This window comes from Schistocerca piceifrons, chromosome 8 (genome assembly GCF_021461385.2).
Source record: "Schistocerca piceifrons isolate TAMUIC-IGC-003096 chromosome 8, iqSchPice1.1, whole genome shotgun sequence".
Taxonomy (NCBI): domain Eukaryota; kingdom Metazoa; phylum Arthropoda; class Insecta; order Orthoptera; family Acrididae; genus Schistocerca; species Schistocerca piceifrons.
In genome coordinates this window covers 273,100,002-273,124,732 of record NC_060145.1, presented here as the reverse complement: position 1 = coordinate 273,124,732, position 24,731 = coordinate 273,100,002, and the positions used below count along the sequence as shown (strand labels likewise).

At 41.7% G+C, this 24,731-nt stretch overlaps 1 protein-coding gene across 1 annotated transcript in view; it reads left to right on the top strand.

The window, feature by feature from the left end:
* Positions 1-24,731, top strand: part of LOC124711998 (odorant receptor coreceptor) — a 337,140-nt gene that overhangs the window by 79,321 nt on the left and 233,088 nt on the right. Inside the window, exon 2 of the mRNA XM_047242283.1 lies at positions 22,221-22,565. Within this exon, the coding sequence (XP_047098239.1) occupies positions 22,221-22,565 (345 nt within the window). The remainder of the gene's footprint in view (positions 1-22,220; positions 22,566-24,731) is intronic.

The following is a 24,731-nucleotide window of genomic DNA, read 5'->3' as shown; positions in this document are numbered from 1 at the left end:
GTAAACAACCTGCTGACTCCGAAGCGCAACGCCGCGCCGAAGGGGGAAATAAACAAGCATCACCGCCTCGCCAGGAACAGAACACAACAGACACCACGCCGGAACCAAATATTGACGACTCGCAAGCCACCGCCGTTGTGCCAGACGGCCATCGCCGGCGGCTGCGACCGAAACCGGGTCTTGCTGTCACGCGTCATCAAGCGAAAGCCACACAAGAAGGACATCAAGAAAAAGAATATTAAATATGAAGTCATCAGGGCCAACACTGAAGAAGAGAAAGAGAAGGGACACAGTGACTTATAGCAATGCATTGTCAGGATTTCAGGATACTTTTCTTCTCAAGCGCTTTGTTTAAAAGCAGTGAAAATTTTTCTAGGAAGTTAGTACATGTAATGGGCACACAGCTTGTAAAGATCGTGACTTGTAGAGAAGCACCTTGCTGCTATAATCATACCAATCCTCATCCCAAATTGCTTCTTCTGGTATGTCTGTGATGCAAGCTTATAGCATTACTACTATTAACATTAATAAAATACAGTCACCCTTGAAATTGGCAGCACTAAAAGAATTCTTGTACCAGTCTGGGACAGATATCGCGTTGCTACAAGAAGTTGCGATAACGGAATTTCGGATCCCAGGCTTTTTTGAAATTGTTAATGTTTCTACGGAAGCCAATATCGGTACAGCCATTCTTATAAGGGAAGGCATTCTGGTGACTGAAATCGAACGACAAGAATCAGGAAGAGCCATAGGCATAAAAATTTTCGATGTGACAGTGCTTAACCTTTACGCCCCATCAGGAAATTCCCACAAATTGGATCGTGCGAAGTTTTTTCAAGATGACCTGATTTATTTATTGAGGAAAAATCCGTGTTCTCTTATAATAGGTGGAGATTTTAACTGTGTTTTAAACCAGAAAGATCAACAACCCAATTTCAACTACTCGCCACAGTTAAAAAAGTTAGTAAGTGATCTACACTTTAAGGATGCGTGGGAACTTCAGCACCCGACGGCAGTCGGGTTCACGTATATAACCACCCACTCCCGCAGCATAGACAGAATTTACGTGTCACCAAATTTGCAAAATTATTTATTAAACGTTGAAACCGTTCCCGTGTATTTTAGCGATCACAGTACACTTTTAACTTGCTTTAATTTAAGTGTACAGCCAACACGTCGATTCAGAGGCCAATAGTATTTAAATATCTCTGTTTTAACTGACGAATAGCTGGAACAGGAAATAAGAGTAGCGTGGACTATGTGCCTCCGCATAGTAGACAAGCACCCAACAGTCATTGACTAGTGGACTAGGAGGGCTAAACCAAGGCTGCGGAAAGTTGTCATGCAGTTTAGTGCAGCGAGGCACAGGGAGTTGAGGAATACAATGGAGTTTTATTATAAAGTTTTACGAGACTTATATCAACAGGCCCATGATGACGTAATTCGTCTGAATGATAACAAAAAACTAAAACCCAAGTTATTAAGCATTAAACGGCAACAGATGGAGGGACTGAAAATTAAATCGATAGCCACATCAGTCGTAGCAGATGAAGCAGCTTCTCTGTATCACTTGGTGCGGCATGCTAAAAACAGACATCAAACTTTTATTGATGAAGTCCAGACGCATACTGGTACGAGGCTCACATGCCAGAAAGAAATACTGGACGAAGTCCACAGGTACTATGAAACCTTATATGCAGCTCTCGAGGACTTTCTCGCTATTTTAGGTCCACAATTCTCGGGAACAGACAACGCTGACATCCTGTCACCTATTACTAAAGATGAAGTGCATGAGGCAGTGCGTTAACTCACCTCTCAAAAAATCTCCGGGACTTGATGGCCTCCCTGTGGAGTTTTATGCCCGCTACTGGTCTATAATTGGGGACAAGATCACTTCCATGGCAAATGAGGTCCTGAACGGAAAAACGAACCTGCAGAGATTAAGGAAAGTAAAATAGTACTGATTACTAAGAGTAAAGGCAAAACCAACTTAAACAATTTTCGGCCTCTTTCGCTACTAAATTCTGATTACAAAATAATTTCGCGTATTATCAACAAAAGACTCTCTGCCTTTTCCAACAAAACATTGAGTCATCATCAATCCTGTTCTCCGACCAGAACGATATTCGAAAGTCTATCTGCATACAGAGACGTCATTGCAATTACCTCAGTGACAAGTGTAAAATGAGCTTTAATCTTTATAGATTTCAACAAAGCTTTTGACCGCGTTAGTCATAGATACCTCTTTGCGACGCTGTCAAGAATGGCTTTCCACCCCCAGATTGTCAACATGCTAAGAAATATTGCAACAGGTATAAGTGCGAAAATAGCAATCAATGGCCAAACATCTAAACCCATACAGATAAGGCGAGGGGTTCCACAGGGCAGTCCCTTATCTATGTTTTTATTTTCCGTATCTTTAGAGCCCTTCCTCCGCACTGTCCACGCAAGATTAACAGGCATAACATTGAGTGGTGAGAAAACTGTCATACGAGCTTATGCTGATGACGTGGGCGTTGTAATAAGGAATAAGGAGGATACAGTTACACTGTAAAGAGAAATCCAAAAGTATTGTCTAGCGTGGGGAGCGACAACAAATGAAAACAAAAGTAAAATATTGAATCTACGGGGCCTAGATCATCTCCGACTGGCATGGGCAAAACAAGACAACAAACATAAAACTTTGGGAATAAACTTAATGGCATGTCCGATGAGGATTGCTGCTTTTAACTGGACGGAAACTAGGAGGAAAGTTCATGGTGCTGTAATGGAGAACATCCATCGAACTATGGACCTGGTGCAAAAAGTCAGATTCATCAACTCCTGCGTTTTGTCTAAAGCGTATTTCACTGCGCAGGTATTTCCAATCCCTAAACTAGTAGCAAAAGATATCATGTCCACTGTTACCAATTATTTATGGCGAGGAGACATATTCAGGGTTGGTGCGACTACCGTTATACTGGATGTCAGAAACGGGGGCCTCGGTTTGATGAATATTCGCAATAAAGCGTCTGCTCTGTTCCTCAAACGGACTTTCCATATACTCAGAGAACTTCCACAATGTATAACTGCAAAGCTCTTTGAGGCTGTGATACCCCATAGCCTGCAAGCACCGATTGATGTGCGAAGGATTAATGCCCGTCTGAGTATGTGAGGAATTTTTTCCTCGACGCAAGTTATCTTAGTGACGAAATCAGAAGCAACACACGTATCACAGCGCGCGACATCATACTTGAAAGGAAGTTAAATGAGGGCAGAAACAAAATTGAAACGAAATTCCCAAATTGTGACTGGAAAGCTGTAGGGCGAAGCATCAACTATGCCGGGCTATCTACAGACGCTATTTCCGCATGGTACAAAACAGTTAACAATGTCATCAGCACCAACGAGAGACTACATAGGATCGGTTTAAACCAGACACACCTTTGTGGAAAATGCAATCTGGTGGATACACTCATCCACAGATTCACCTGTGGTGGCAATGTGCATAACTGGAATTGGATCAGGCAACAAATCGCCTTTCTCACCAGATCCTCTACGGAATATATAACGCCATCGCTCCTCCTGAGACCAGACATGACATACTTTCCGAAATTAAAAACCAACGCCATTAGCTGGTTACTGGGAAAATATGTTAGTCATGTCACCCACAAACTTGGGTCGGAAAACGAGATAGAATTCCGCGTTTACATGAAATGTGAATATGCAAAAATCAGCACGTATCGCAACCACAAGAATCACTACGGCAACATGCTGAAGATCATTTTTGAAAGAATGGGTGTTGGTTAAATATGTGGAACCGCTACAACACCTTGAACGAGAACGAACAGAAGAAAATTAAAAGTCACTTGGTTTCGTATTATTATTTACTATTACCTTGCTTCCGGAACTTCTATGTTACACGAAAACTTTTTTTTTTCTTCAAAACATTTTGTTCAGAATTACTCGTGTTCGACTTCCAACGTATTTGTGTGATTCAAGAAGAATTGTTAAGTTTTTATCGGTGTTCAGTTTCTACTCAGAGAAGAGGTTTCTTTGTCTTTCTTACATCGGAGAATGGGAATATTGTGATACGATTTCTGCACACTTAGTGCTATAAAAAAAAATTTAAAAAAATAAAAAAGTGGTCGTGCGGTAGCGTTTTCGCTTCCCGCGCCCGGGTTCTCGGGTTCGATTCCCGGCGGGGTCAGGGATTTTCTCTGCCTCGTGATGACTGGGTGTTGTGTTCTGTCCTTAGGTTAGTTGGGCTTAAGTAGTTCTAAGTTCTAGGGGACTGATGACCATAGATGTTAAGTCCCATAGTGTTCAGAGCCATTTGAACCATTTTCTTCCTACAAATTGATAATCTTGGTATTACTGTTGTTGATTTAATACGATCCATCTGTTTTATAATCTACTGCCTACACATTTAACAGCTTGCACACATTCCATTTCCTTCCATGCAGCTTTAGTTTTATTCTTTCATCCCCATTTGTTGTCACTATTTTCGTTGTATTTATTTTTACTTTCATTCGGAACCAAATATATGTTTAATTAATTTATACAAATTCTTTAAATTTTGGTATCTTAAACAGCAGACCGTGTTTATAAAACAATAGAAAGTTGCTTGTCGTTGAGGAGCATTTTCTACTGAAAGACGATTTGGATTTGTCGACGTCGTACTGTACCTCGAAATTCGGGATGGAGATATTGCCCTTCTTTCTTACTTGGAACAAAAGTGAGACTGAAGACTTACTACAGATGTATTTTATTTCACAACACTGTTTTTTTTTTAATTAAACTGATCAACGTTGGTTTCATAATTCCTTACGTCGCAGACTTTCCGCAAAAGATCTCTGCCTTTGCGGCACTGAAGCTACAATAGTAGTACCCAGTCTAATGCAGATTTCAGGCAATCGCATCAAATGCGCATGGATTAATCATATGGACAGTATCGTTAATATAACCTGAATGGTAACGTCATCCATTAATCCAAGACCAATTATACGCCGTATACATACACTGAGGTGACAAAAGTCGTGAGATACCTCCAATATCGTGTCGGAGCTCGTTTTGCACGACGTAGTGCAGCAACTGACGTGCCATGGACGCAACAGGTCGTTTCAAGTGCCCTGCAGAAATATTGAGCCATGCTGTCTCTATAACCATCCATAATTGTAAAAATGTTGACAGTGCAGGATTTTGTCCACGAATATACTCTCAATTACGTCCCATAGATGGTCGTTGGGATTCATGTCGGACTATCTGCTCGAATTGGCCAGAATGTTCTCCAAACCGGTAACGTGGTGAATTGTCATACATAAAAATTCCACCATTGTTTGACAACATGAAGTCTCTCAATGGCTGCAAATGGTCGCCACCAAGTAGCCCACCACAACCATTTACCAGATTTACAATTTTAGCTACGTAAAGTGATAACACATTTCTGATAATCTTCACTAAATTTGTAACAACGTTTAAATACTAAACACGTCTGTATTATATATATATATATATATATATATATATATATATATATATATATAGAGAGAGAGAGAGAGAGAGAGAGAGAGAGAGAGAGAGAGAGAGAGAGAGGTGTGTGAGTGTAAAAGAAGAAGGAGAAGAAGAAAAACTGTTTATCCAACCGACGAAAGGGGACCCACAATTTAACGCGGAATCCGCAGCACATATCGTTTTGGTCAATTCCTCTCATCGTTAAGAGGTGAAAGCTAGGTTCAAATTAAGATTGAAAAATCTTGAAACATTTGTTTCATTGTCTCCAAAAAAGAACCTGACTGCATGACACATATAAAGAGGGTGGAGATTTTGAGATGGATCGGTATTCACTGAAATGACGCATCATCAGCGCTCTGTATTGGAATCAGACTACAGACGTAAAACCTGACTAAGGAACATCAGAAGCGACTACAATTAGTAAAGGTTTTCGTCAGGGCTGTATACAATCACCTCTCTTGTTTATTGTTTACTCCGAAGCAGTTTTCAGGGGAGAATGGAGAATGCAAGTTACGGTTTCTTTATAAACGGAAAGATAATTGACAATATAAGGTGTGCAGATGATACTGTTGTCGTAGCAAGTGATCTACCTTCACTACTACAATTGAGAGAGAATTTAGTCCAGTGCAGTGAAGAGTTTGGCCGGTTTGTCAACAATTCTAAGACCAAAGCTGTCTTCTCCAAGGGAAGAATCCAGGCAATCTTGTCAGTAAAAGGAAAGAAGATTGAACAAGTATGCTCCCTGAAGTACTTGGACACTGTGATGGATGAGCAGTGAGACTGCAGCAAAGAGATCAAATCTTGAATGAAACAGCTCAGGAGACAATTTATTATTTAAAAAAATATTTTATTGGATTGGAACCTAGTCTGCAGCTGAGAATGGGAATGATTCGTTGTTACGAAATCTCCATTTTTCTCTATGGATACAAAAGCCGGTCCCTTGATCAACATCTAGAGGAAAGAACTGATGCTTAGAAATGTATCTGCATCCCAGACTGCTGTGCATACCTTGGGTGGTGAAAATTTCAAACGCAGAAGTCCTTCCTTGGATGAAAAAAATATTATTCGCTATAAAACAGAGGAAAATTCAATATCTAGGACAGATTGCAAGAGGTGAAAGATACCAGTTATTACGATTCATCATCGAAGGGAAAATGCAAGGTAAAAGGTCTCTTGGAAGGCGAAGGAACTCGTGGCTGAAGGACATTTGGAGACGGTTCAGTTGTGCATCAGAAGATGCCTGCCATGCTGCAACGCCATGTCTAGAGCTCGGCTACGTGGACCGCCAATCTCGCCAAACTCAGCCAGGAAAAGGTGCCTTAAGAAGAAGCAGAAAAATCGGCGGTTCGAGGCAGATTCGATTCCGCGACTTCTCGGGCCCTAGGAACGCGCTTTACCGGCAGATCACCAGGCCCGACATGACTGTAGATAGTTCATCTACAGGTTTCCTTGAGTGAGCTTGCGAGTAACAAAGTATGTAACATAAATGGCCGCATGTTTTGATTGCACTGACTTAGAAGCTTACATTTATTTACTCAGACAAGCAACCGTAGACCTTATTATGTGATATTAACTTGATATATTTGTCTTAACTGACGGACGGATAGACAGAGCGACAATAATTTGATCCTATAATGTTTCTGTTTTTACCGAATGTGATACGGAAGCCTAAAAATATATATTTTTTCAGTTCATAGGAGGAAAAATAGCACAGATTATAAGCTATACATGATGGGGAAGAATACGCACTAGATCTTAGATACTCCATCTACAGGTTTTCATTGGTGAGCTTGCTAGTATCATAATATGTGACGTACTTCATATGGGCTGGGGGTGGCACAAAATATTGCATCTCCATATTTGTCTATCATCCTGTTAAGTGAAAGCAGATGAAATACCCAACGGTAAACACTTCCGCAAACCATAGCAGTGAAGTAGAATGAAATTTTCACTCTACAGCGGAGTGTGCGCTGATATGAAACTTCCTGGCAGATTACAACTGTATGCCGGACCGAGACTCGAACTCGGGACCTTTGCCTTTCGCGGGCAAGTGCTCCACCAGCTGAGCTACCGAAGCACAACTCACGCCCCGTCCTCACAGCTTTAATTCCGCCAGTACCTCGCTTCCTACCTTCCAAACTTCGTAGAAGCTCTCCTGCGGACCTTGAAGGAGAGCTTAAGCGAAGTTTGGAAGGTAGGAAATGAGGTACTGGCGGAATTAAAGCTGTGAGGATGGGGCGTGAGTTGTGCTTAGCACTTGCCCTCGAAAGGCAAAGGTCCCGAGTTCGAGTCTCGGTCCGGCACACAGTTATAATCTGATAGGAAGTTTAATAGCAGTGAAGTTCACTTCTAACACAAAGACAGTTACAGAAGTTGGCGTAATGCCCCACCTGTAGTGCTTGGGGGAAAAAGGAAGATTTTAGGTTTCGTCGACGGCGAGGCCATTAACGACGGAGTGCAAGCTGAGACAAGGAAAGGACAGAGGAAGAAATCCAGTCATATCTTTTTAAATAAATCATCGCAACACTCGTCTTCAGCAATTTACGGAAATCATGGTAAATCAAAATGTGGATGGCGGGCTTTAGCCGCCATCCTCCATAGTGGATGTTTAGTATTGCGCCACTGCGCCTCCCTGCTCTGTTACTTCGCCAGCAAGTGAAAGAATTTCACTTGTGGTTCGAATGCTCGAGCGCTGGAGGGCAGTTCTCTTCACGGACGAGTTCCCATTTTCTCTAGAAAGTAAGTCCCTGCGCGTACGGAGCAGCGCAACCAGGTACGCCATATATTCACCCAGTCTCTTCAAAAAGAATACTGTGAGCGCTTAATTGTTCCATATTTGGGTGGCTTTTCTCCAATAATACGCTCTAAACTTCACGTGCTCTCGAAAGTAAGGTGGGAAGAAAGTAAAGAAAGAAGGTTATAAAGAAAGAAAGTAAGGGTGCCACTCCCCGCCGGTGACAAGATCATTAGAAAGGCGTTTCTAACGATACACCATTTCAATCCTTTCATTCTGTTTGCACAAGAAGAACGATAATCAGGCATTTGATAGTACGATGATACAGCATGTAACGAGACATCAAACGATTTATTATTACTACGGTATAAACGTCTCTCAACTTTCTCCAAACACGAGTGAAAATCTCATTCTCCAAACACATTCGTAACCTGACCTACCAGAGAATCTAATGCTGTACTAAAAGTGGCCGCTCAATTTATATGCATTGGAATAAGCAACGAATTATTCACTCGCGTTGGTTAGCTCTTCAGCTACCTCATACGTGACACTGCTTTTCTACTAGATATCGCACACGTAAAGTGACTCTATATGAGTGATGTGAACAGTGGTTGACGATTCACAGGATTGTCTAGGACACCCTTTAAAACAGTTGTGCAGACCGCGTCACTACTGTATGTAGACAGTCTAAATATGAGGCGTAAATAAAAATACGAAACCAAACAGTAAAACTCATTCATATCGCATAGCTGTGACCCAGAAGTAGTGTAGTGGCCACCAAAAACACCCAATTATCAGCTGGGGCAGCGTGGTCAGAAATAGTCTGAAAAACTTGTAAGGGTGTTGCAGGGCAGGTTGCGCTGAGAAATATTTGTCAAGAAAAAAATTCGATATGTTGCACTATTTCAGAGACAATTAGCATTGAATTTAGCCAAACAGGCCGCTGCGCGCAGTTTCAAACGGTCCGCCATATAAACTTACTGTCAGCTATTCTCGTAGCGTAGAAGATAGCGCGCGAGACTGCCCAGCCTTTGGCTCGGGTTCGTTCCTTACTACCGATCAATGTCCAGTTTTTGTATGATTCTCTTGTTCGGTTTTAAAAAATCAAACGAACATGATTCCTGCCTCTGGCATGAATGCGTTTGGTGTCCTTAGATTAGTTAGGTTTAAGTAGTTCTAAGTCTATGGGACTGGTGACCTCAGATATTAAGTCCCATAGTGCTTAGAGCCATTTGAACCATTTTTGTAACAGCGTAGCAACCTTTGCAGAATGTCTCCATCTCGCACCGTCCGTAATAGCAATTGTGCTCTGCCATAGCAATGCAGTTCCTGTATTCTTTCTTCGTTTCTTTTCAAATTATGGGTACGAAAATTTGCTCTGAGACAGATGAAAATATTTTTCGTGGTAGGAGATACCTTTTCCGCGTTAATTTTAAATTTCTCACTATAGTGATTAATTTTTAAAGTAATCTATAGCGTCGACGTTTATATTCTTCAGTACATTTTCGTATGTAGAATGAATGCTTTGTTTCAAAATGGCTGCCAGTACAGTTTTTATTGAAATTGAGTGAAAAAGTGTTCTTAGAATCATCATCCGAGGGCAAAAATTTGATTCATTATCCTTGCCCGTTCTACATTCATTCACCAACATGCAAATGTTTCTTTTGTGGAATATCCATCTCTAAAGCCAGCTTGCTCCCCTACCTACCTTAAATCTAAATTTTTCGTGGGTGGTTTGTTGAATATCTTTTACTTTGCGGAGAGGGAGCTATTGAATCTATAGCTTTGCAAAACTTCCTGCCGGATGTAGTTTGTGCGTCGGGCCAGCTTCATTCTAACAGTGCCTCTTTCCTACGTTGTAAACTTCACGACGGCCAGAGTGGCGGAGCGGTTCTAGGCTCTACAGTCTGGAACCGCGGCGACGGCTACGGTCGCAGGTTTGAATCCTGCCTCGGGCATGGATGTGTGTGATGTCCTTAGGTTAGTTAGGTTTAAGTAGTTCTAAGTTCTAGGGGACTGATGACCACAGCAGTTAAGTCCCATAGTGTTCAGAGCCATTTTGTAAACTTCACAGACGCTCTCTGAATACCTGGAGAGACTAGCGCTACTGCAACGAAATGGCTTAGCCACGGCCTGGGGGATTGCTTCCACAATGATTTTTTCACTCTGCAGCACAACGCCCGTTGTTTTGAAACTGCGTGGCAGATTAAAACTGCGTGCGAGACCGGAACTCGAATGTGGAACCCTGCGTATTTACGCTTTTTGTTGTTGTTTTTCTGTTTATTTAATTAAACTAGCTTAGCGCCTGCTGCTTTGTTCGCGTGGACTGTACAGTCTGCATACATCTTTTTATTTACTTTGTTTTTTTGCCTCTAATTTTATTTTTACGATGTTCACAAAATGCAACATCGTCTAAGTTTTCACTCTAATTAAGGCCATAGAAGCAGGGCCTGTTCCGAATCCTCTTCTGACCAAACAGCGACTCTAGTATTTATAAATCCTTCCTTTTGAGTTCTAATGGTGATGTATCCATAAAAACTTTCATTCCCCCACATAACTTTTTCTGAGATCAAATACCAAGATTTATAGATTTAGCTTCAAATACGTTTAAAACTTGAGGAAATATTTTCATAAAAATTTCCATCCACTATTTCACCCCCTCAAGGGTTGAATTTCCAAAAATGCTGAAACACGTATTACTTACCTCTGACCGAGAAGTCAAATACAAAATTTAAGGTTTTAGTTCAAAAATGCTTTCGTAATGAAATATTTCCATAAAAATCTTAATTCCCTATTTTACCCCACTATTGCTTCAGTGTCCATAAACAATGAAACATGTACTCTCTATTTCTAACCGAGAAGCAAAATACGAATTTCTTTAGGTTCAGCTGTGAACCATCTTCAAAATGTAATATCATCATAAAAATTTTCATCCACTGTTTCATCCCCTTAGTGGACGAATGTCCAGAAATACTAGAACATGTATTTTCTTTATTTCTAACCTACAAGTCAAATACAGATTTTTATAGTCGTAGCATTATAAATGGTTTAGTAGTTCTTTAATATTGTTTTATTTTTTTAAAAACTTTCACCCACTATTTTGTCACCACAGAGATTAAATTTCCAAAAACGCTGAAACACGTATTTCTTCAATTGTGGCCGAGAAACAAAATACCAATTTTCGTAGTTCTAAATTCAAAACTGCCTTAATAGTAAGATTTTTCAAAAAGCTTTTCATCCCATATTTCATCCCCTTGAGGTGGAATTTCAGAAAATCCCTTCTTACACGAAGATCAGGACCATCTCCAAATTTTCAGCTTGCTGTCCTTAGCGGTTTAGACTGGGTGTTGATGAATTAGTGAGTCAGAAAATGTCCTTTTGTATATAGAGACACTTCATTCAATAAAAATGAGGTAGTGAGAACAGATTGTATGATTTTCTGCAACAGTTTTCATAATCTGGTCAGTAATGAAATGAGACCTTGGCTGTTCTTTGATTGGCGGATCGTAAATGTGATCTCAGATTGCACAAGTCAGTCTCGCATCTGCCCAAAATGTACTTTGGACCATAAAAATTGGCGAATACAAATCTTTCTGTCACAACTCTTGCCTTCTTCTGTTCAATATTCAAACGTTTCGGTGTACACTTTGCCGAAAGAGTCTCTGATTTTAGGATATTGTCACTAGTGAAAGTATAACGCTCCCATGGAGCATCCAGCGTTTCGGCTCCCTTTATGGCCGATATTCGCCGTTCCCCAAGAATCAGCTTATTGACTGCATCGCTCGTTGCTGGATCTGCTGATGGTGTGCGGTGCTGACTGCAGAATTCATTTTCGACTATGGTATGCCCAATCCCGAGAAGAGACTCCCAGTTTCGGCAGTGCTGTAGGATGAACACTAACGTGTGTGACACCTCAGTGTGGATCTTCTTTGCAGTTTTTTTCTAGACTAGCAAAAACTTTACGATGTCATGGAACTCCAAATATGTAATACCTTCTTTTTAATTTATTGCCGTTTGGAACGTGCCCATACAACAACCTCAACACTGGAAATGTTATACAACAGTTTGTTCTAACAGTGAAGAGAACACATTTGTTTAAGTCGGATCACGGTACGGAGTTATGTAGGCTTAACAAAGGACCGATTCCGACACAAAATATATTTTACATCAATAGTATACTGAAACTAGTAAAAAATTCGAAAATATAACACATCATATACATAGTTATTATGCTATAAAAATCCTACTGGTAACACAATAAAAAGTGATAAATGGTCGTTGGTACATATTTGGGTATTACAAGTTCAATCCATTTTAGGACTATGTAACTAAATTAACACTAAGATGTTCATTTGTGTGTCCTATAAGAATTGTTTCGAAAACAGCGGACACAGAATCGAATAACTGTGCTTGTCTAGAAGTACCAGCTAGACAGAACATGAAAACATTATAGAAGAACAAAATTTTACAAACATACATATAGATATACTAATATTCAGACACATCGATGTACTGCTAAGCAGCACATGGGGGTATAGTCAGGTAAACTGTGATCTGATCTTCCCCTGACATTCTTATTACCAAGAGCGTCAGATCAGCATGATAGGGAGCTACATCTGGATGTTGATACTGTTGACGAACTCATATAGTACTTTATACAGGTTGCTGTATCGTTGGATGCTAACAAGGTTTGGAGCCTGCTTGGGAAGCGATGGCCAAGAGCCTGAAGACTATGTGATCCGAGGACATTGTAGGAAGACGCTCGGATCTTCTTCATCTCCGCAAACACACAGAGGGGTGGCGCTTAGTTTTAGCCGACAGGGATGTTTGTTGAACTTCCAATGATTAAATTTCAGCCTTGCTATAACTGTCGTGAAGTTTCTCGATGTTTGTGTCTCATTATGCCGTGGTACCCTTGGAACTGTGGGACGAATTAATGCACACTGACTTCCTTCGATTTTAGACGTCGTCGACCAGACCTCTTGCCAGTCTGATGACGACCGCTTTCTGAGCGTGGGTATCATAACTGTGGGAGTGAGTTTGTCATATTTAGTAGCGTCATGCAGAGATGCCTTCTTTGATAGGACACGTTGTTCATTTCCATGTATCCCAGAGTGGCCTTTCATCAATACCATCACGATCTTGCGGTAGCTTCTCTACACACAAAATAGATGTGGTATTTACTCGCGCCCCTTCTACGTCCTACTTGAAATTAGGAATACCTTTAAGTACAGAAAACATGTGCTATTTGAAAATTTACATCAGTCTTCCACATAGTACTAAGTACTTTTTTCCGTTCCAATTAGCGCTCGTGCGTGCGCATGTGTAAGTGTCACATAGTACTCTATAGTAGGCAGTACTCGTTACGGTTAAAAACAAAGTGAAATATCAAAATTATTAATGCGACCGCTAATTCTACCACTGTCACTATCCGTACTACTACTAATACTGTATCTACATACAACTACATATACCGTTTTTATTTCTGTTACTGTTATGATGAGTAATGGCAGAAAACGCCCTCTTTCTACCGTACTAACTGGTACTATCAGCCGTTTAACAATTTTTGCACCAGAGATTCCTCACAATCAGTCACTGGACCCTGGTCCATACGTGCACTGCCGGATCCACGGGCAATACAGAGGGCACTGGGGAATTATCTGGATTTCTATGTAACTATATAGTTGTTGTGTTCACATTCCTCTCCTTCGCCCCCTGGCTGCAAGGGACATTCCCCTTGGGTACGGTGCAATGTCTAATGTGGGCCGTCACCGCTGACGTCCGTGCTGTTCTAGTAATCCAGAGGAAGGCATACTGGTTCAAACGACGACGTGTCTCCCCCGCCATTTTGGGTACTGCGCCGACAATATTGTAGGAGGTCTGCCAGGGTCACTCACGTTGTAGAATCTCCTTAACATCTGGTGTTCTATTATGAGACAGTTGTTCCCTTTCTATATTTATCCTGGATTACAGCTATCAGGCCTTCTTTTACATCTAACCAGGTATCCTACATATTTCGCCTTACATTCGTTACGATATACATGCAGAGTGTCCCAGGAGCAATTGTCAATATTTAATTATATGAAATGGACGATCATTCGAAGCAAAAAATTACAGTAAACATGGGCCCTGAAACGCATACCTTAAGACACATGAGCACTACTTCATCTTCAACACTGCGAAAACTGTCTTTTGTGCTACAAACTATTTGCTTCCCAAATTTTGGAAGAACGTAGTATGGACCAAAACAACATAAAAATGTCCAGTAAACAAGGAGCAGAAAGCGAATACCCTAAGAGCGATGAGCACTTGTTCATCTGCGCTACTGTGAAACACATCTTTTCTACTGAACAGGTCCTACCTTTTCCCAAAATGTGGAAAGCAAATAGCTTTCATTATAAGAGGTCTGTTTCACTGTGTCCAGGATAAACAAGTGCTCATGAGCTTTAGCGCCCGTGCTTACTAGAATTTGTTGCTTTGAGATATCATTCCTGTCATCGCCCTGAATTCTGACCATTCCTCCTTGGACATCCTGCGTAATAAGAGGTTTCACATCTAAGGTGGAATCTTACATTTAGAAATAACTATGATGTTGTAGTGTAAAAACAGCAACAGTAGAAAAAATGTAATTTATTTAAGTACATGGAAACTAGAACAAAGACATTACAGTCAAGTAGGTTTCAATTCAGGACACTGGCAGCAATGGACGTGAGGGAAGAGTTGGAAGAATTGACAGAAGTAAAATTCTGATGTTGTTGTTGTGGTCTTCAGTCCTGAGACTGGTTTGATGCAGCTCTCCATGCTACTCTATCCTGTGCAAGCCTCTTCATCTCCTAGTACCTGCTGCAGCCTACATCCTTCTGAATCTGCTTAGTGTATTCATCTCTTGGTCTCCCTCTACGATTTTTACCCTCCATGCTGCCCTCCAGTACTAAACTGGTGATCCCTTGATGCCTCAGAACATGTCCTACCAACCGATCCCTTCTTCTAGTCAAGTTGTGCCACAAACTCCTCTTCTCCCCCATTCTATTCAATACTTCCTCATTAGTTATGTGATCTACCCATCTAATATTCAGCATTCTTCTGTAGCACCACATTTCGGAAGCTTCTATTCTCTTCTTGTCCAAACTAGTTATCGTCCATGTTTCACTTCCATACATGGTTACACTCCAAACAAATGCTTTCAGAAACGACTTCCTGACACTTAAATCAATAATCGAAGTTAACAAATTTTTCTTCTTCAGAAACGCTTTCCTTGCCATTGCCAGTCTACATTTTATATCCTCTCTACTTCGACCATCATCAGTTATTTTGCTCCCCAAATAGCAAAAATCCTTTACTACTTTAAGTGTCTCATTTCCTAATCTAATTCACACAGCATCAACCGACTTAATTCTGATAAGACTCAAGTAATGTAAGGCGGGAAGAAAGCGACGTGTCTGGTTGAGCAACGAATAGGAATCGAAGAGTAACTGGGAGAAAAGGGAAACATTATATTTACTGTTCCACAGATAGACACTGGCCGAGATTTTTTTGGGTGGGGGGAGGGGTAAGAATTGTGAGACTTATAATAGGCAGTGCTTCAATTTCTTCTTAAATATGATATGATACAGAATTAAGCCTAGAGTGCAGCGTAAGGGTACCTTTTTCCAGAGGCGGATGGCAACAACACGGAAGGAAGTGAGATGATTGGTTCTTATCTCTCGTGTGGTATACTGGCGTGCATACACAGTAAAGAGCCAAAGAAGTAGGCATAGTATATCATGATTATGTTACTGGTCTGGCCGCAGCTATCCGAACTGGGAGAATAAAGGACTGACATTCTCAAATTGACAATGATCCAAATGTAACGCTCACAGGCATTCATGGTTAGCTCAAACAGACGAGGGCGCCCTAAAAGGTAATGCCTTCGATTTTTTTTGTGAAAATTTCTTAAGATTAAAAAAAAATTATTAACACTCTAAATCTTTATTTTTCATGTCTACATATTTATTTCTCAACATGGCAACTCTGACCTCGAACACATTTCTCCCAAAGAGAAAGCAATTTATCAATTCTTCGCTGTAGAATGTATGACTTTGTTGACAGAGCCACAACCTCACCTCCGCTTTCCGCTGCATAACTATGACAGTGAAGCTCTCGAAGGTGTTCTTTAAGTTTTGGAAACGAATTAAAATCGGATGGAGCCGTATCGGTACGGCATGGTGGATGATCGATGACAGTGAAGTAATTCGTTGCATTGTTGCAGATGTCGCAGCGCTTGTGTGCGGTCTGACATCGGCATGATGAAGGAGAGGATGCTCCATGAGTGAACGCACTCTTCGAATTCGTGGTTTCAGTTTTCTACTATTAGAAACTTGACTGATGTTTTTTAAGCTCGAATATAGTTAAGCTACTCCCTGCTATGTTGCACGCCACAGTTCGGAACGCTCTAACGACGGAGGGTTGTATCTAGCGTTAGCGAAGAGGGGAAGTCGACCGAATATAGAGAACAGGGCAAAAAACTGCGAGGCGTTACTTTTCAGCACCTCCTCGTATTACATCGCAATAGTGCAAGTTCGGCAGAAGAAATGATTGCACAAGTTTATGTTTCACGTCCTGTGGAAAGAGATTTCGAAACATCTGGAGGGCATAGCGGCAAGCGGATGTTTTCCTACACGTGGCGACAATATATTCTGCCCCGTTTATGCGCTCATCCAAAGCTACAACCAAGTTTCTCACATTTTTCCTGATATGGTATTGGCGTGGCATACTCTCAAGAAAAATTGAAGGCAAATTTTGTTGTAACGCACACCTGCGTCTATATATATGTACTCAACAATCACCCTACGGTGTGTAGTAAAGGGTACTTCTGGTAGTGCTGTATTTATCCCCCCTTAGCTGTTCTATTCAGGAATGGCGCGTGTTAAGACAGATTGTTGGTGAAGCTATATTTGAGATCTAATTTTTTCTGATATTTGAACCGTTGTCAATTCGCGAGGCGTATCAGGTACTAAGTGACATGTTTCTGATAAGCCTGGTACAGTTTACAGAAATATCACACAAGTTTTAGGTGAGCGGGCGTAGGTATGACAGAGATTTTGCAATTACAGAGAAATAAAGAAAGGTAAGCAAGGCCTTTGTTCTACAAAATCTCTATTTATATTCGCTGTAATTCCAGTGGCTTCTTTGATTTTAAAGATAGTGCTGAAATAGTGCACGATAAAAGTGCCTCACATTCGTCCACGTCAAACAGCTATTAAAATTCTTTCTCTGAAACAGAAGGATAGAAAAATGTGAATGTATTCAAAAGAAGAAAGACCATGGTGATAATCCCATGCCTGCTGGACCTGGAAGACCATTCATGTTTATCAGCTGCGAAACAGAAAGACTCGTTGATGACGTTGCCATTTCTTCCTCAACAGCACACTCAGTTCTACAGTAAACGTTACAAACTTTGATCTCAAGAACGGAGTTGTGTAAGAAACCGAAGTCAATACTGATTTCTTTTTCTTGAGTTTAAATTTGCTCTTCTCTTGAAAAAAATTTAAAATATTTGAGAAATGGTTTATGGCTACTGTTCTACCAGTTAAAATATTACTGCTGTGTATGTACTTGTATTACCACAAAGAAGACGTACTGCCTACCAGTTAAAATATTACTGCTGTGTATGTACTTGTATTACCACAAAGAAGACGTACTGCCTTAGTATTAATGACACTTCAAACAAAAACCTACTAATTGGCACCTAAACATTTCTTAATAAATTATTTATTTTCTAAATTTCACAATTTTTTCAATGACTAAGTGACTAGAATAATTCTGTGGTATCAGAATATCTTCTCAGTCTTTTGGATGCGTGTAAGTTATATACAAAGAAACATACATCGTTTCTGGATTCTCCAGACCCATGTCAGTTTTGGTACGTAGAACGTTTCATACTTCCATTCTTTAAACGCTCTCGTAATTTCAGTCTCTCCGTGACACACAACGCCTATCTGCCACTGGAGTTAGTTCAGCGCCTCAGTAATGCATGCGCACAGAGGAAACGGTCATGTGACGAAACGTGCCACTCTTCGTTGGATCTCCTCTATTTCTTCCGTTTATCCTTCTTTGTAAGGGAAACTAAAACTTTGTGTTCTGCCTATCCTTAAAATCATGGGGGAATACACGTCAGAGAGGTCCACCACATGAACGTCTAGGGAAGTGATTCCAGTGCTGTTTTCCCGTTGCCTTCCACTGATGATAATGATGAAATGATAATGAGGACAACACAACACCCAGTCCCTGAGCGAAGAAAATCTCCGACCCAGCCGGGAATCGAATCTTGGCGTGACAGACCGCCGCGCTGATCATTCAGCTATCGGGGCGGACTTCGTAAGGGATATAGGCTGAAAAATGACACTCTATAAACGGTGGTTTTTTAATATGGTTAGCCATTTCTTTCGTGTATGAATTACGTTACCTCAATATTCTAAAAATCATCACAGCTTGACATCTGAATTTCCTGCTACTTCTTTTATATTATCGTTTCACTTTAGGACGCTCAGGATGGCAACTCCTAAGAATTTTTCTGTAGTTACTGTTTCCAGTGATTTGTTTGCAATAGTGTCATCGAACAGAAGTGAACATTTTCACCTGTTCATGAGCAGTCGTAACATTTATTTACGTCCATGGCATATTTCCAGTCCCTCCACGAATCGTTGATCCTCTGCAGGTCTTCATACGCTTCGCTACTGTCCCTGGCATTGCAACACCAACAGTGTCCACGAATAGCCTCCAACAGTCTCCGAAGTTACACGTTAAGTCATTAATATAAAGTGTAAACAGTAACAGCCTTATATATCTTTCGATCTTGTTCCGTTAACAATCTATCCAATCACAAATCTGATCCAATACTCGGTGAGATCGTATTTTGTTTAATAATCAACAATACGGAACAGTAATGAATGCCTTCCGGAAGTGAACAAGAGGGCATCAACCTAAGAGCATTTATCTATGGTGCTCTGGATCTCAAGAACGAATAGAGCGAAACGAGTTTCGCAAGATCTCTGTTTGCAGGATCTGTATTGATTGATAGTTTACTTGTGATAGCTGATATTTCCGATCTCTAGTACCGTCACATTGCATGCACCTAACACTTATTCCATGATTCTACACCACATTAGCGTCAGCGATACAGACCTATAGTTACGAGCGTCAGAACAACGATACTTCTCGAAAACGGTACCTTTCGTTGCCCCAGCGACCTATGGTAAACAACCGCTAGTTCTTTCGCATAATCTCCGCGAAGACTCACATTTGGACAAAAGTGTCCGAAAACGCCCTCTGTATTACGAAATTGACCACCAGATGTCACGACACGCGGATCTTACAGTATAAAATGAGGGGAGGAGTATTGTGTTCTCAGTAGGGAAACAGCAGCACCAGTTTGGGTAGCTCAGAAAGGTGGACTATTCATTGGATATCACCTAAGTAACAAATCCACCAGGGAGATTTCAGCCCTTAAAAGCTGCCCCAGTCGACTTGTGGTGTGACTGTGATGAGGAAACGTAAAGGAGCAACCACTAGTAAATCGAGACCAGGCAGACCTTCCGTACTGACTGCAGGAATCGTTGAGCACTACAAAGTGTGGTTCTAAAAATTCGCAAGAAATCAGGATAAACCACATATTCCTGCAGTCAATGCTGAGCGATGCTCAATGTGGTGTAAAGAGTAACGCCACAAGAGCATGAGTGTTTGCGGCGGCGCGGTTCTTTCCGTCCCTTTACGACGAAACTGCACCTACCTGTGAACATTGTCTCAGCATATCATCAGTAGGGAAGCCGAGCGAAACCTACTGTACTTCGACGTGAACCAGGCTGCAATTAAAGTCACTAATCTACTTTTCGGGAGAAAGTTTTCACACGAAATGAAAGGTTGGAAATTTTGTCCTCAGTTAATATATTCTGAAACTTAGGTGAACAAGTATCACTGCCAAGCCCGTGCTAGTCTTAACACAGTCACTCACAATCTCTTTCACTCACGTTAGCAAGTTTATGGTGTTGCATTTCCCAAAAACGTAATAGCTACAAAAATACTGATTTTTTTGATTGAGAATGCTCGCCAAATATTAAGTCTGTCGGTACCTAATGCATCACAGTTTCTATCCACCGACCTGCTCAATACGCCACGCGGAATATATGTCTTTTCTCGTCACAAAATTCACTTAAAAATTCCGAAATTTCTACACGCCAATCGGAATAATTATGCCGTCACTTCACCACACTTTTGATGTATGAAACACTGCTAGATCGGGCAACTTATCGTTTCCATCGGAACTACTACTACACACGTCCGAACTGTTTCATGGCTAGGCTCCCACTCTTCTGTTGAATACTCTTTCTCTACCAGCAGAGAAAGGCGCGCGAAGAATATTGCTTTACCATTGGTCAGTTTACTCAAAAGCCAATAGCAAAACAACATTCTCCCGCGTCAGTCCGCGCTTTTCATCAATAACCAATCGCAAAATAGTAAACCTAACGACTGCACTTTTTACCGACGTAATTATCTAATATGCTGAAGTTTTGCTTATGCATAAAGTTATTTAATATTGTTATTTATATCTGAACTAACTTTCCCTTTACCATCAACTTACTTTACAAATCTATTCTACAAAAATCCCCTTTGTCCATATCCATACTTCTTCGAAATGTTCCCACACTAAATCCTACTACATAACTCGTTAAACAATTATCTTCATAATTACCTTAAACCACGCTCACGCATCACTCATACTGCTAAAACACATTTATAACATTTTACATACGCAAAAAGACACAAAAACACTTTATGAATATACTAGAACAGTTTATGAAAAACATTGTATTACTTTAGTGCACTCAAGTGGGCACAATCGAAACTAAAATCACAGTTCCCCTATCCAATATTGTCCTCTATCGGCTGATACATAAACTACGTGCAAGTCCAGTCTCGCGTCACCATCTGTCACTATCCAGCTCTGAGACACATCTCCCACTTAACCGCCTCCAAGGCAGGATCGTTATACGGCGCTACGCCTCATGATATGGAATGATGAATCATGCAATACACTAGAGCAGTCCGATAGAAGGGTTTGTGTTTGGCGAATGTCTGAGAACGTTAGCTATCTTCATAGGTAGTGCCAATAGTGGAGGACAGAGGAGGTACTATTTCTGTATTGGGTGTTTCTCGTGGTTAGGGCTGGAAGGACATGAACATGTTTTACAGCATTTGTACAGAGTACAGTAAAGAAACAGTTAATAGGCATTGAGTGTATCATCATGACAGTGCACCCTGTCATAAAGTAGGATTGGTGAAACCAGGGTTTGTTGATACTAACACTTCGGGCCAGATTCCAAACCTGAACTCAATGGAACACCTTTGGGATGCGTTAAAGCGTCGTCTTCGCTCCACACTGCAGTTTACGATATCGCTACCTTCTCTGCTGTCAGCTCTCGAGAAAGAACAGGCTGCCATTGGTCCACAGATATCCAGTCACTTCAGCGAAAGTATCCGCAACAGTTTGTCACAAAGGCGAAGGGTGGACACCACTCATACTAATGCCCACCAATTAGTATCTGGTTACCTTTAATCAAATAGTGTCTGTGATCTGGTCCTATTATCTCTCCACAGTTGAAAAGTGTTCAAAAATGGTTCAAATGGCTCTGAGCACTATGGGACTTAACTTCTGAGGTCATCAGTCCCCTAGAACCTAGAACTACTTAAACCTAACTAACCTAAGGACATCACACACATCCATTCTCGAGGCAGGATTCGAACCTGCGGCCGTAGCAGTCCCGCGGTTCCAGACTGTTGCGCCTAGAACCGCTCGGCCACTCCGGCCGGCTGAAAAGTGTTAGTAGATTCTCTATTCACTTATCATTTGTCTGAATATCTGCCATTTCAGCGTTCATACGGTAACCTAATTACTTTTTTACGTGCCCTAGCATCAGACGTAATGTCAGGTGTGAGTGGTCGTGTTTGGCGCGTGCAGATGCAGAAGCCGCACGGGCTGGTGGCGGACCTGTGGCCGCTGATCCGCATGGTGCAGTACTCGGGCCACTGGATGCTCGAGTACAGCGGCGGCCTCACGGCCCTGCGCGCCATCTACAGCTCGGTCGTGTCCGTCCTGGTCGTGACGCAGTTCGCGCTCATGGCCGTCAACCTCATCCAGCGGTCCGGCGACGTCAACGAGCTGGCGGCGAACACCATCACGGTGCTCTTCTTCCTGCACCCCATCACCAAGTTCGCCTACTTCGCGGTGCGCTCTAAGGCCTTCTACCGCACGCTCGCCACATGGAACCAGTCCAACAACCACCCGCTGTTTGCAGAGTCACAGGTAGGTGGTCACTTGATCGGCTGCTCGTGACGCTTCTTTGACGAATCAAAATGAAAATCTTAGCTCGACCTAGCTTCTCATCTGTCGAATGAGTCTATTACTTAAGCCCTTTTTTTGTTGGTGTTGTCCACAGCTAATTCATCATCTGATGGAGACACATGCCTTGTGAGAGGGATTGATACACAGGGTGTCCCAAAAAGAATGACCCGATTTTAAATAGAATTATTTGTTAGGATGAAGGACTTAACTCCAACAAATTGCGTACTAAATTACTCAGAAAAGACAGCAGTTCATAAAAATTCACCATAAATATTCAATATGTCCTCCACTGGCTGCACGGACGACATCTAGCCGATAGCCGAATTCATCCCAAATTGGCCGCCCGGACCTTTGCCTTTACAGAGGCATCCTATTTCTTCAAATTGTTTATGCCACCCTCGAATGTCTTTGCTGATGGTGGTTTAGCACGAAATCCAATATGAAACGCCGGCTGAACTACGATCACTGACTGAGTACGACTAAGTTCAATAACACAATACGCCTTTTGTTGCGCGGACGGCATTTCGAATTTTTTCTGGAACTCTAGACCATGCCGATTACATCTAGCGCTGTTTCAATTGCCTAGTGACATTTGTCTCATTATTACAAGTTAAAATTGGATCATTCTTTTTGGGGCACCTTGTATTAAGTACTTATACACCAGGAAAAAGTTAGTTTTCCACTGGAGCCATCAAAGTAATACCGCGTGACACCATCTTAACAACAAAGTTCTTGTATAGTATAATGTACTCTTTGTGGGACTTCCACAGCTGTTGCTTTCATTCCGCGCTGAATAAATCTGGTCCAGTTGTACTTGACAAATTTGGATGAAATAGTACACGCGACGTGGGTTTCGGGATGTAAATCCCATCTTCAGTGCTAGAAATAAACAAAGGAAACCACACTGCACAAAATTAACTGAATGGAAAGTGTCCACACAAATGAACATCAAGCATACCTTGATTGCGTTCAAGAAAATCGTACCAGTCACGTAAAACAAACCAGAAAATTATTGACTAGAAAGAGGAATCCCTTGCGGGTGAGGCATGGAAAGATCCTTTTACCCAAACAGTAGGACATTAGGTAAACAGACCCTATACGAAAAAAACAGGAATGAATCAACAAATGAACACTCACTGCCAGAGTAACGTAACCTACGATCCAAGTGCGAACGGCCCGACATGTAGCATAAGCTGAAGACAGTAAAATTAAGGCATAAATGCCGTAGAATATCAGTTTGTGAACCTCAAAAGATGGTTACCATGTAAGCGCCCAGCCCTCCGCAAGTCGTTAACGCCCAGTAAGACTGGTGAGCAGACTGCATCGCGAGCCGCCTCGAGCCGTCTCAATATACGACGGTAATCCCAAAAGTAAGGTCTCCTTTTTTTTTTTTTTTTATAAGTACAGAACACTGTGTGGCAGTTGGTCACACTGTTATGAAGATTGCTTCACGCGCTGTGTGTAAACATGCGCACGCCGCGCTGAGGCGCTCAGTCTTGGCTTGGCAGCCGTTGAGAATGGAGCTCCCGTTGGATGTTACCGCCAAGCGCGAATTGCGCGCAGATATTCGGTTTTTAGCGCAAGGGTCACTGCGTCGATTGAAATCCATCGCCAATTGACGTAAGTGTATGGTGAGTCGCGCAAGGATGTCAAAAATGTTCGTAAGTCGTGTAGAGAGTTTACAGCTGGTCCAACCGAAATTCACGACGAACAAAGGAGCGGGAGACAGTCAATTTCTGAGGAGACAATGTTGAAGGTCGAGCAAAGCATGCGTGAAGATCGGCGGATTATCCTGGATGATCTCTGCACGTTTGTTCCTCAGGTTTCCCGAAGCACCGCTCACAGAATTTTAACGGAAACATTAAACTACCGGAAGGTGTGCGCAAGATGGGTGCCATGCATGCTGACTGAGGACCACATGAGGCAACGAGTTGATGCTTCTCGCGCATTTCTTCACCGCCTTGCAGCCGGACAGGACAACTTTGAGACCAAGCAACAATCACGGCAGTGGCGGTATCCTTCTTCGCCAAAGCCGCGGAAATTCAAACAAACACAGTCTGCCGGTAAAGTCATGACAACCGTTTTTTGGGATCGGAAAGGGGTATTGTTGATCGACTTTATGCCCAC